At 37.0% G+C, this 14,430-nt stretch overlaps 1 protein-coding gene across 2 annotated transcripts in view; it reads right to left on the bottom strand.

Moving 5' to 3' along the window:
- The window catches only part of LOC145675481 (uncharacterized), a 71,183-nt gene that overhangs the window by 39,478 nt on the left and 17,275 nt on the right, over positions 1-14,430 (bottom strand). For both annotated transcript variants that reach the window (XM_081745918.1, XM_081745919.1), the window contains exon 2: positions 8,308-8,857. In XM_081745918.1, the coding sequence (XP_081602044.1) occupies positions 8,308-8,744 (437 nt within the window). In that variant the 5' untranslated portion in view covers positions 8,745-8,857. The remainder of the gene's footprint in view (positions 1-8,307; positions 8,858-14,430) is intronic.

Genomic DNA, 14,430 nt, shown 5'->3' with positions numbered 1-14,430 from the left:
GTGACATTCACAATGGCATTTTAAGTCCAAGTTCAGCCCTTACCGACATAGAGTGGCATATAGAAATAAATTAATGTTTAAATGGGTATAATAAGGACTCGCACAGTTTGTGTTTCACGCTTTGCAAATCGAGAACTTCAGAGTTCGGTTCACAGACTGTCCCTCGGTTTCTACTCTCCTTCGGTTTCTACCCAACTACGGTATTTTTAAAGTCCAAACATGTTTCACCCACTCCACCTAATATATTCAGAGTAGATTCACGAGTATCGGAATAGAAGACAGCGACAACTGGTGTTTTGCAATCGATTTAGCGTTCTAATAATAGGTACCATTTCAAATCTCACCAACCGTTATTCAAACCGGTTAACGTTGATAGCTAAACAGCAAAAACGATAATACACAGCCTTAGCCCCACCCCCTTTCTTTGTTTCTAGGTTAAGTATTAAAAAAAGTTAAAACACGATACACTCGTTTAACATTTGAAATGAGAAGTCGAAGTAACAACTTTCATATCTCTAACTTTGAGCAATTCCGAGATATATACATAATTATAATTATTGCAATCCCCACCCCTTTACTTCAGTTCTAGGTCAAATATTAAAAATACTCACCTCCATATATTATTTAGTACAGACAAAAATTTTACCTGCACGTTACTGTACAAACGATATACAAACGATTGAGATAATTTTCTTTAAAACCAAACGTGGGTAGGGGCTACCAATTAGGCAGCCTATTCTTTGTTATCGATTTAGCAGCGCTCCTAATGGTGTAAAAACGAAAATTTCGCCAGCACATTTCTGTACAAGGACATACAAACAAGTGCGACAGTAATGGGGCCCCCCACTTTGTTTTCGTTCTGGTGGCGCCCAATTGTGTGTACAAACGAAAATTTCGAACGCACATTTCTGTACAAACGATTTCGACAATTGTTATTGAAATGAAAAGTGAAATGAAATCTTTGAGTTTTACGTCCCACGCTTATGCCGGTTAGGCTAAAGGAGACGGTGATGATGAGTAATGAATGAAATGGTGGAATGAAGAAAGTGGGAGGAAACGGGAGAACCCCTAGAAAACCCACGCACATGGTGTTTGTCCACCACAAAGTCCACTTGGCGTGGGCTGGGATCGAACCCGGGACCCCAAGCACCAGAGGTGAACGCTCTACCACTGAGCCACCGCGGCCCCAATTTGTTATTGAATTGGACATGTTGGGGGGCAACAATTTAGACAGCACCCCACTTTATTTTCGTTCTGGCAATGCCCGTATTTGTGTACAAACGAAACTTTCGCCTGCACATTTCTGTTCAAACGATGTACAAACAATTGCGACATTTTGTGATTAAATTGGACATGGTAGGGGCTACCATTTAGACAGCACCCACTTTGCTTTCGTTCTGGCGGAGCCCCTAATTGTGTACAAACGAAAATTTCGCTTGCACGTGGGTGTACAAACGATATACAAACGATTGCAATAATTTGTGATTGAATTGGACAAGATGGGGGCTACCATTTAGACAGTTGTTTCCGTACTGGAGGCCCTCCTAATTGTGTACAAACGAAAATTTCCCCTGCACATTTCTGTACAAACGATGTACAAACGATTGCGACAATTTGTGATTGAATTGGACATCGTGGAGGGCTACCATTTAGACAGCCCCACTTTGTTTTCGTTCTAGCGGCGCCCCTAATTGTGTACAAACGAAAATTTCACCTGCATGTCTCTGTACAAACGATGTACAAACGATTGAGACCATTTCGGATTAAGTCTGAAAAGGTGGGGCGGTGTCTAAATGGACGTACATTAATATCGGTGATTTTTTAAAATTATTTTTACATTTTTAATTGATGATTCCTCTGTTATGGTCCCTTTTCTTAGCAGATGAAAGATAAATTTGAAAGTACACGAGATCTTAAGTTTCACCATTGAGCTCAGCAACCTCGAAGACTATGTCTTTCTTTAGCGTGGAATATGTCTTTTGTTAGCTTACATTCTTCGCGGTATGACGTCACGAATACTTAACCAACTACTTCCTGTGGAATGAAATCATACACAGGGGCTGAGGCATATGAAAAGAGAGAGAGAGAGAATCATAGATAACGTGTGCCTGGCAAGGCTGCTTTTAGTTCACTCTCGCTATTCCCTCCTATGAAATAATTAAAAGCCGTTTCAAACAGCCAGGCAAGAGTACCAACAGTCGCGTTTGTTGCAACAATGCCGCTACTATGGATTCGCTGTCTGCCATATACGTATACAGTTTCCGATCGAAATGCTATAAGCGGAATGTACTCGAACTAAAAAATTTATACGGTTTTCATATTTCGTATGTTTTATGGTTACCAGTGGAATTTTTTTCAAGTAAGTTTTTTTTTGATAACTTGGCATATGAGGAGCATGAGGAATGTAATTTACACTGACGACCGTATAAGTTTACTGTAGACAAGCGGTGGCTGCAGTCTGAAGAATGAAGAGTAGGAAAAGCATGAAAAATGATACGGCGACCGTATACAGTCGTCATAAAACGGTGGATGCCACATTAAATGTAATTTTTAATTATAAGGTTTCAACAACAATAACGGGTTGTATATATATATATATATATATATATATGTGTGTGTGTGTGTGTGTGTTTTTGCGTGTGTGTTATGTGCACAGAAATTCGGAACAGCATAAAAACCGCTAAACTATACGAAGTTCTATTTCATTAAGCATGCTTCCGCGAGGAAATATTTATTAATCTACCAGGAGTAGAGTAGCATGGTGGTTAGGGCGCCCATGACACTGTTGTGAAGTAGCTTCGGGATTTTATTGCAAGTATTGTGAAGTAGCTTTGGGATTTTACAAATCCCTTCGTCTAAACACAACCATAAAAAAAATTGTAACAATAAAAATTTTATGAAATTAAGAGATGGATCTATAAAATATAAAGTATATATATATATATATATATATATATATATATATATATATATATATATATATATATATATATATATATATGTATTGGCTCTAATTGTTCGATTATACGGAAGTAATTATTTGTCCGCAATCGTTCGACAGTGGGTACAGTAATGGGATTATATGAATTACTTTGTGAAATCTTTGATGAATACGTAGAAAGTAATTTTTGACGTGCGTGTCACCTCTGGTCAGCGGTCAAAAATGCAAAATGTAGGGTAGTTGCTATATTACGATTTCTTACACAAATCAGTTGCAAGAAAATATGGAAGCTTTGAAAGGCGTTTGTTTATTTACAATCAAAACTAGAAAATTAGGCTTATCTACCTACGAATTAGAATTTGCAGCTGCAGTCATAGAGCAATGAATAATCTAGGTAATAGTTACTTTATGCAAAAGATTAACATTTTAATTTATACGTCGTTAAAGTTTGTAATTTACGTGCAAATGGGAGCATTACCGATAGTCTAAATATCACAATTAAGCTACATATATTATGTAATATTTAAGCACAAATGTCTTCATAGCGTTATTAAAGAAATTACTTGATTATTTTCTCTACACTTTTTTTTTAAATTTCATTGCATACACAAAGAACATAAATACGTTTGTTATTTGTATATTTTTATTTTCCTATTAATTTAACTATTGCACTATTTTTTTAGTGTGAAGATCTATACATAAAATATATATTAATTGTCACTAATTTGTATATTTACTAAATAAATTATTAAAATTTTAAAATTTTATTAGGTCATTTTACGAGAAACCGAGATGTTAAGCACACAAGTATACTAATGTAGTGTACATCTACGCACAGTATTTACTATGCACTCGCGCACTTTTGAACTTAGACCTTTAACGCACAGTAGATGACGTCAGTTCTGAAAATAAGCATACTTCGATTCGGCACTTGTCGTTTGGACACGGCCTTTGCATTCCCTTACTAATAATATCATTAAGACACAAATGGATATAACTCTGAATATTACAACTTGGATTGACGAAAGCCGTTTAGACATTCAATAGTTTGCATGGTTGTATATTCAACAGAAAGATAAGACACAATACAATTTTTCATACCTCAGGTTCCACTAGCCAGACACACGCGATTTCTTGTTAGATAATGAAACAAGTGCTGCCGGATATTAATACACGACTTACTGCGAGATTCAAAAGCTTTGCATTACTTGTTTGTTTGTAGACAGCTATTAGTTTATTGTTCTGAAACGTGCGTAAACACTATGTCCACTTCGATTAAGTTAAATTTCTATTACACTTGTTATGTACTTCTAAATTATATGCACAAAATAATCGTTTGGTATAACGACGTTGTATGATCGTTTGGTTTAACGACCTCATTTCACATTCGTGTTGGAACAATATGTCGGAAGTTGACAACTCTCTCAACTATGAGCTCGGTGGATAAACAGTTAACGCAGTCGCCTTCTAGTGGGAGAGCAAAGTTCAAATCCGGCAGATGTTAAGGAAAAGATACAGCAATCCCTATTGAGAGGTTCCCTGTGAATTCTAATGAAAAGGTTCTCCCGATTTTCTTCTCAAATATCTAGAAAAGGGTTACAATCGTGACCAAATCTGAAATCTACCTTCAAAACAAAACAAAGAAACAAAAAAAAAAAAAAAAAAAAAAACACGAATCAAATATCGCTAATTTGCACTTGTAGTATTGTTACAAAATACATGGAACTGGAAACTCACAACGGTTTTATGATTTCTAAAATGAGTTCAGAAGCCGCTTCACAAGTTGAGTTTTTATGGAACGAAAGTAAACTCTTTGCTTGCTATTGATTGCTTTACGTAAATTATTCGAAGTCTACATTATAGTTTTACCGGTCTAAAATCACTTCTTTCGTAGCAACAGGTAATGGAAAAGTTCTCCGCGAATTCAAACAGATTTGCATTTAGTTTAAATGGTAGGGGAAACCGGGCTAAAGTGCTCACCTAAGGAGATTTCCATATCTCGTATAGTGTTTGGTTTACTTGGTTAGAATATTGGTCAGCATGAATTGTGTACATTAATGTTTTTGAGACGTGATATTGAAGGAGATAGAACATATTGTTGGTTTCGATATTAAAGTTCTTGTCACTAGCTAGGAATCGACCACTTTACTTCAAGTATCTATCTGAAGCGGTCCCATATCAAAAAACCATCTTATCTCTTCAGTTATTTCAGTGATGCCGTAAAATTACTGAAAACATGATGAGACGGATGCGTTGGAACACAATATACGTGACAATGTGTTGACGATGTATATTCTTCATTGTTGAAATAGGTCTATTTTTGAATCAATTAACCTTTTTCAACTATGAAGAGATTTCGTAATAAAAAAGACACGATCAAGCTCTTTAAAATATTTCAAAAGGCCTACTCAATGTTGGAACTGGAGAATATATTGATGTCCTCGAGAATACTTTCCTACGTTCTCTTCACGCCAAATTGCAGACCAAGATGAGTTCATATTCATGCATCAAAACAGTGCTGTATATAACCCACGGCAAACCCAGGCGTGGCTACAAGAACATGCAGAGCTCATCCGAATTGATTGCTCTCCACGATCTCCCAATTTCAACCCACTCGAACATTTGTGGTCTTTCAGGGTGCAGGAGTAGTAGGAAAGACTACAAGACATGAAATAAGAAGTTCTAGATGCGCATGTGATCGAGATGTGAAATATTACCGACTTAGGCCTGATTACTGTTATTCGCTTGTTGCAAGTATGCCAGAGCGACTGCGTACCGTAATAGCAGCAATTATATAAGATATTAATACACGGTTAGCCTTAAAGAAATAGACAACTTTAATGTTCCCCAAATGAACCTTTAATGGCATGGTGACATAACTTTCTTAAGTTGTAGGGTACATCTGGAAGTTTTTGTGGTACAACTACAAATGTTTTATGTGTGAATCTTTGCTTACATCCTGTAGTCGAATTCATCGCAAACACGCATCAAAGTCTGACTGTCCACCAATGCAACAACGTCTCTGAGTCGTTCTTTCAGTTGCGTCAAACTCTGAGGGAGGGGAGAACACACACCTTATCTTTTAAGAAATCCCACAGAAAGTAATGACACGGTGTGAGGTCTGGACTTCGTGGTAGCTATTCAGTCATAGCCAAGTTCTCATCATTTGAGCGGCCAATTTACCGCCTAGGAAGAACTTCTTCAAGCTAACCTCTTATATCGGAATGCCAGTGTGGTGGGAATATGAAATTGACACTATCTTCTTCAAGCTGTGGCATGAACCAAAGTTGCAACATGTCCAAATACATTCTTCCAGTAACGGTTTCCCCTTGGAAAAAGACTCGTCCATAAACCTTTTTGGGCAGTACAGTCAAAACACGTAAGCCTTTGGGGAGTCCCTAACCTGCTTCACAATCTCGTGAGGGTTTTCACTTCCACGTATACGCACGTTATGTGTGTTTACGATACCACTAATGTGAAAGGTTCATTCGTCCCTAAATGTAAGCAGTTAAGAAATTCATCTTTTTCTTCACAAAGATTTTGCATGAACACAGAAAAATTTAAACATTGCTGTTTGTCACTTTGACTGAGACTTTGAAGTAATTGCAATCGATATGGATAGAACTGGAGACGTTTGCGTAGAATATTCGAAATAGTCTTTTGAGGCATATCAAGTTCCTTTCCTATTATGTGTCGTTGTTTACCTCGGGCTGCGAGTGTAGCTCGCATGAACTCGCTCAAATGTTTCATTTGGCACTGAAGGTCTTCCCTGGATTTCTTCTTACACAGACAACCTGTTTCTTCAAATTTATGCACTCAGTCATAAATGGACTGCCGTGTGGGTGGTTGTTTAACATATTTTGTCCTAAAATGACGTTGCACTACAGTAACTGAATTTGTCTTGGCATATTCCAGAACACAGAACGCATTCTCAATTTGACTCGCCATATGCCTGAAAGCCACGTCAAGGTCAAGTTCGACGACAAGGCCGCTTACGTTACACACCCATCACTGAATCAAAAGAAAAAACTACATGTACGCATGAACTGCAGTTAAAATTTTTCTGCTCTAAAAATTCGTAACATTTTATACATAGTACAACTTGTCTATTTCTTTTAAACTAACCCTGGATATATATATATATATATATATATATATATATATATATATACATTTACATGAGGATGAGGATTAGATGCATGGCATGGCCGGAATGAGGAAAGTAGGAGGCAGAAGAGAATTCCGAGAAACCCAAACAAACGATGCTCGAACACTACAGAACCTACTTGTCGGGATTTAGGGATAGAATCCGGGCCTTCCGTCCCAGAAGTGATCACTCTACGAATCAGCCATCGTGGCCCCGCAAAATGGTCACTGTTCACAGAACAGACCAGCCGAAAGCATTAATTAAGGGTATTAATGATTATTTTGCCGGCATATGTTATACAAATTAGCAACAAAAACCTATTTGTCTCTAAGATTTGGCCGCGGTAGAAGGTAATGATAACACCTGCTATCGTAAGATGTAAATTTCTGAGACACGAACCTTTAGCAGTGAAGTTGATTCAGCCAGATATTACAATAATTTATTTACAAAAGCTGAATTTGTAGTTGGTCTAGTAGCAGTTCGTTCATGTTACGACCTACATCAAAATTAGAACCAAAAAAATAAGTGAAAGGGCTTCGTAAAGATAACACCTATTGGTGATGGAGTGGTCGATAATTTCTTCATGTGATCTGTATTTGACATTCTTCCTTATTAAGGATTTTGTATATACAAAATGTTACAGTTTCAGAACCGATAAGTAAACGAACACAAAAGTACGAGTTTTTGGATCATGAAAGTATTTCGAATTAGAGGGAAAGTTACATTCTAGACAGTGAATTAGAGTTACTAATAATATAAAAGATATGACCAAATTTTCTCGCCCAAAATAAATATACACCCTATCGCAGTTAGTGTTTCAGGAGACTCGAACATTAAATAGTCTTGAGACTTAAGAGTAGTTTTATATATTGTTTAAAGTATTAACAAGTGATCGTTTTACTTATAAACATTGTTTTATAAGAATAGCTGTTGACGTTAGTCAGAAGCGTGTCAGTACTTAATCCTGACACTCAAGGCTTTCTAGAAAAGAAGGTTTATACCGATTTTCCGCTACGTTTGGATACTTACTTCACTACCGAACTGTCTCACCTCTTACAAAGCTAAGCATTAGATTGCATTATTTTGTGTATTCAAATTATAACAACTCCATTAACTCAGTTTAGTGTAAACGAAAAAATATTTAACTAAGTATTGCAAGTGTTGAAGAGAAATATATATGCAGATATAGATCTGATGAAATAAATGCATTTGAACGTACCTGAGGGCCTCAGCATTGTTACTTGCTTTTCGATTATCATCTTCTTCAATCCTTTCTTCGTGATCGTTCCTATCTCCAATATTGGCCGAGATGTGACTGCATGACTCTGTCGTGCTGTGTGTAAAATCGGAGGACTTTGGTTTGATGCTACTGTGAAAACTTGTGGCATTTACTAGTACTTCTGCTGTTGATGAACACTTAACTAAACATATTGCTTTCGAAGTTAATTTCCAGTCTGATATTGTTTCATCCTCATTACTTTCTGAAGCTATATTCTCTCCTTCGATTGCACTTTCTTCTTTCTTACATTCTATATGTATTGCAAGAGGATCTTTTTGATCATTAACGTTACTAGTACATAGTTCATAATTACATTCCTCTAATGACTCGTTTTCTGTATTCATTTCAAGTTTAACTGGTTCGTATTTTGTTTCCATTTTCAATTTAGAAGCAAACTTGAACTAATAAAAAGGCTTGTCGCAAACAAAGTACTGTTCAAGTTGGAGATTTAAAACTTTCAGTGTTTCATGTTAAATGAGGACAAACAAATCTGAAAGTAATAAGAATAAATGTTATTAGTTTTAACATTTGAGAACGGGCTGGGAGAATAACAGGGTAAGTACTATTTATGGTGAAATACAGTCAGTGGGCGGAATGCCTAGTATCAGACTAGAATGTAAAAGATACTGAAACTAGTACTTCAAAGTTTCCGAAATTTTGCTACAACTTATGCCAAGATATCGATGTTCCTAAATAGCGAAAAGAAAGAACCATACCGAAATGTAGTATTTAATATCCGATTTTCTCTTTACTTTTCTACTTGCTAAAGCAAAATGTACAATATTTTTCTTGTACTTCACATAAAAAATATGGGCTACATTGTTTCATGTACACCTTGTCTCAAAAAGGTTGAGCGCATTCTTTATTGGTGTTTTGAGGCAAAAATTTTCAAAGTCCAACTTCGGGTATCTTCGGGAAATAGTAAACCAGGTTCGAACCTCCAAGCCAGCCTTTGCAATCGGGAAAAAGTTTGCAGATGTGTTTTTCTTCTTTTAAATATAATAAGACTTGTTACCAAGTGTACAAAAAAAGCAACATTGATTGAAATATTTAATGATACAATATTTCGAAACTTTGTATTAATGTAAGCTCATGTTTGTTTGTCATTTAGCTCTCCATACGTGATGGGACATTTAGATACGTAAACGAATCTTTCCATATGTAAAAGAATGCTCAAAGTTAAGACATAGAATATAATTATCACCTGAATACTAAAATAAAAGTCAAAGTAGAACAAAAACAGCGTTTGTAGTGGGTATGAATGTCATAATTTTCTTGAGAATCGTTATACATCGCTAAAAGTACCTTAGCAGAAGTCCTTGTGTTAGCTCACTGGTAAGCTGTCGGGTTTCAAATCATAAGGTTGTGAGTTCGAATCCCATCTGGGTCAATGCTCTTTTAAAAATTATATTTTCCGCAATGCATGAAAAATTATGTAAAATAATGACATTAAATACATCAGTTGTATATATATAACATAATCATTGCAGAATGTAGTAATTATTATGTTTAAAATATAACATCTGAAATAGGTAGGTGTTCGCAGTAGGTCTGTATTATATATATGAGAATGTTAAATACAAGTTAAGAAACTCGTTCACTAGCAATAAATAAATCATGTAGTGTATCTATTTGCAGCTATTTGTTATACAGATGTAACTTCTCAATATTCTCAATACAGCATGTCATTTACATTCGTCAAATACAGTATATTCCTACGGATATAGAAAGTGTGTAAACAGAGTATCCAAAGTTGGATCCTGCTTCAAGACATAACTTTTCCCGATCCCCTTAACGTCACGGGAAGAAACATAAATTCTCTTTAGAACGGAATATCGTTACTTAGAGTCTCATTCGAATACGTTGAATATGCTTTTGTATATTCATTTCTCTCTCTCTCTTTCGCTTCGTTTATGTGTTGCGGAATATCCCAAGTTGAATACAACATTTGCAAAGTATATGACCATCAGTGTCATGGAATACCGGAAATTGAAAGTCGTGTTTCTTCAGGTTGGATTTGCGTGTTCATGTTAGCTCACTGGTAGAATACGGACTTGTTAATAAGGTCGTCTTGAGCTCAAAGCCTGCAGAATTTTTTTTTGTTAGTAGAATTGCACAGAAATCGGATTCAAGGAGTGGTTTACTTCTAGAAATATTTTCAGAAGCGTTTAGGTAGCCCTGAAAATGACTGTGTTCGGGAGTTGAGGCGGGGACATTAATATTGTGTCCAATACCCTTCTGAATTTATTACACGCCCCATTCTTCTGGGCATGCAATCTATTAAATGGGTGACAAATTTATCTCCTTCCCCTACCTCCAGCTATGCTTCGGAAACAAGATGCCACAGGTCATCCTGGGTTCTTGGTGGATCTGCCTCAGGCCAACTATCCCTTAGAGTACGCTTCACTTCTTCCCACATATTTTCCGTGAGATTGAGGTCTGCTCCACGAGGCGGCCAGTCAATTAAATCAATCTCAGGCTGCCCTGCGAACCATTCCTGAACCACACGGGAAGTATGTATTGGCGACTGGTCTTGCTGGAACTGAATTACATCATCAGGCGGAAATACTCGTACAGATAGCACCATGATATTACTCATAATATCTAAGTACTGAGCACTGTGCAGGTGTCCTTCAATTCTGTGAAGCTGTTCTGCTCCGCGCCTGAAAATCCAACCCCAACATGAAATAGATACATGGCCACTGCGATTTCAAGCAGCAACACATCCAGGGTCATATCGGGTGCCTCTCGGGCGATACACAAAACGGCGTCCCTCATTTGATGTTGTGAATATGGATTCATCTGAGAAAACTACGTTTTCCCAATTGCGACCCACATTCGCCTGTGCAAACGCGAGACGGCAAATTTTGTGGTCGTCTGAGAGTTTTTCCTTCACGGCAGCAACACAGCCACGTAACCCAACATGACGAAGCCTTCGCAGAGCTGTATGCTTACTACCAGGAAAGAGAGAATCTTCCCTTAGCTGTCTAGACGTCCGTAGTGGGTCTAACCGGGCTTCGTTTACTAATCTCGCATCTTCTGCTTCGGTTGACACATGAGGACAACCAGAAGATCGTAAATTACCAGTTTGACGTGTAGGACCATATTTCCGAATCCATCGCCTACCTTAGAGGCCGGGACACCTACTCGCCTGCTAGCTGCAGTTGCAGAATAGCCTTCCAACTCCCATAAAGTAATTACTGCTGTACGTCTATCCATAGTTACCAATGTTCTGAGCTGTGAGCAGGAAGCAATAGGTAAAAGCTAGTACCTGACGTGTGGTTGGTTGATTGCACGACACGCCTATTGTGGGGAATGACTTGGTCAACGACTCGCGAAAGAAATCTGAAAATGGTGCGCCGTAATAATAATATTAAAAACAGTTTTTATAAAGGAATATTAATACATACGAAAAGCTGTTTAAAGAATGAATTTTTATACTGACTTTACACGTATAAAACATATACCATATACCAAACAGATTGAGCGATATGATGATAGCTGTATTGAGACGAACACTTTCGAAGTCCAACTTCGGGTATCTTCTGAAAACAGTAAACTAAAGCTGCTGGTTCGAACCTCCAAGCCAACCTTAGCCTTTTCATGCATTTAGGATAAAATGTACAGATATGTTTTTCCTTCTGTTAAATATAATAAGACATGTTGAAATGGTATTAAGTGTAGAAAAAAAGTAAAGTTGATTGAAATACTTAATGATACAATATTTCGAAACTATATATTCACACTTTCGTTTCGTCATTGTGATTTCCATACGAAAAAAATAATTTACGTATGAGCTCAGTTATATTTCAGAAGCAGCTTCCGAAAAGCTGTCATGTTAGCTCAGTGGTACACCCCGAGCGTTTAAATCGTGAGTTCGATACCCGTTCAGGTGAGATTCTTTTATGATATTCTACTTTCCTGAATGCATGAAAATTATGTAAAATAGTTACATTACAATTCATCAGTTGTATATATCAGTTGAATATTTATATATTCATATCATTTCACGACATAAGCAATTCTTATCTTTAAAATATAACATTTGAGGTATTGACAGAACGTCGGTATGTTATATGTGAATATTAAATACAAATTAAGAAAATCGTGTAATAGCAATAAATAAGTTATGTAATGTATTTATTTGCAGCTATTTTCATACGCAGGTAACTTCTCAATATTCGCATTACAGCATTTAGGTAGAGAATATCGAAAATCGGATCGTGGTTCAAGACAAAAAACTAGCTAGCCCCAAACTGTCACGTAAGAAATTCACCAATCGCAAAAGTAAAGTGAAGAGATTGAGAGCGGTAATATCTTAATCGCTCTCTCTCAACTCTCTTATCTGCATTTATGTTCCAACATAACTCATGTATGCCTAGAGCAGGGTTTCTCAACCTGGGAGTCGTGGCCCCTAGGGGGTCGCGAAGATAAGCGGAAGAGATAAATATAGTTAGAATCTAATACCGGAAATTATTTTGAATTTTGTTCTAATAGGCATACTTTTATTTTTTATACATATTGTAAAGAACAATAAAAAATAAGTCTACTGAACATTTTCAAAGGGTGCAGAGTTGTTTAAAAATGAATTTAAATGAAAGACGTATGATATGATACTAATGAGAACTGTATATAGAAATACTAGAAAAATACATATGGAACAAAACCTGCACATTGAAATACAATTAAAATTGAAACCTAATGAGATACCTAAGCATGGTGTAATTTCACTAGTGCAGCAATGCCCGGTTCAATCTTCGTGACGAACATTATGAAGCCATTTTCAACTGATAAGCGATTTCTTGTCTTTGTTTTAATGTTTACCATGAAAAAAAACTTTCGCACAAGTACGATGTAGCAAATGGAATTATCACTTTTAAAGCAGCATATACCAGACCAGGATATTCTTCTCTCCTCATCAGGCAGAACTTGTCCAAGTCTTCGTTACAGAAAACCAGTTGCAAAGACTTGTAGCATGATCATTCTATTATTTGGTCAAGAAGTTGTGGGCTTAGATCAGATACGTTAATGGCCTCTTCAATGAAGGTGTTTAACATCAATCTTGAACCAGCACCTTCGTCGTTGGGAATATAGATAGTACAGTTACTGTATCCACTGTCAATGCCGGGCGCCGAAAAAAGAGGCACAAATTTCGGAGAAAGTGTGTTACTCACGTTAGGAAAGTAGGGATGCACGCGAGGCAAGACGAGACGAGAAATGGAAAATTTCGTCTCGTCTCGCAACCTCAAACGTTGGTCTCGTCTCGCGTAAGGTCTCGTCTCGCGTCTCGCATAAAATTTTGAGTCTCATCTCGCGTCTCGCGCGAGACTTTCTCGCATGGTCTCGCAGTCTCACATATATTCTAGGTCAAAATTTTGCAATGTGTTATTCTATGGCTGTTGAATGATGATGTGATATTCTGTCCGAAGGCAGGTATTTGAGCTAAAAGTCCCTTGGCAAGGTGAATGGTGGTTTGCCATTGCTTTCCATGGGATGAATGTTCATAACATCCTAAGGAGACGGAACCTAGAGTTCAACATGGTATTCGAACTTGTGTCCCCTCCGCTACAAATTAAAAGAAAAGTTGTGCTGGAATTTGATCGCTGGACCATTAATTTTCGTCAAATTAATAGCATAATTTACACCAAAACCAGCATAAATTGTTGCTGGATCCAACATTGTTTTCCAGCTTAGAGGTGTCCAGCAATATTTGGCTCTTCTAAAATATCGTCGCCACTATCAACATTTACACGTTTTGGTCGTTTCCTTGAAGGGTGATTTTTTCCAGTATAAAGATGTTTTTATACCACCAAAAGCGCTTGTACACAACAAAAGAACTCCTCACAACACAATACGACCCAATTCTGTTGGTTCGTTCGTGCTTGTAGCAATGTTGGATTATCGCATTTTATCAACTTTCGCTTTCAACTTATACTGCCAGATCTAGAAAATAAAATTACTGACAGATATAGGGCCATTCCTACCATCTCCCACGAAACCTATAGGGACATTCTGCCAAACCAGTATTTGAATTAAACTTCCGAGCTAGAGGGGGATGTTTTT

This window comes from Thermobia domestica, chromosome 18, assembly GCF_964235325.1.
Source record: "Thermobia domestica chromosome 18, izTheDome1.hap1.1, whole genome shotgun sequence".
Classification (NCBI taxonomy): Eukaryota; Metazoa; Arthropoda; class Insecta; order Zygentoma; family Lepismatidae; genus Thermobia; species Thermobia domestica.
This window is presented reverse-complemented; position numbering and strand designations above follow the sequence as displayed.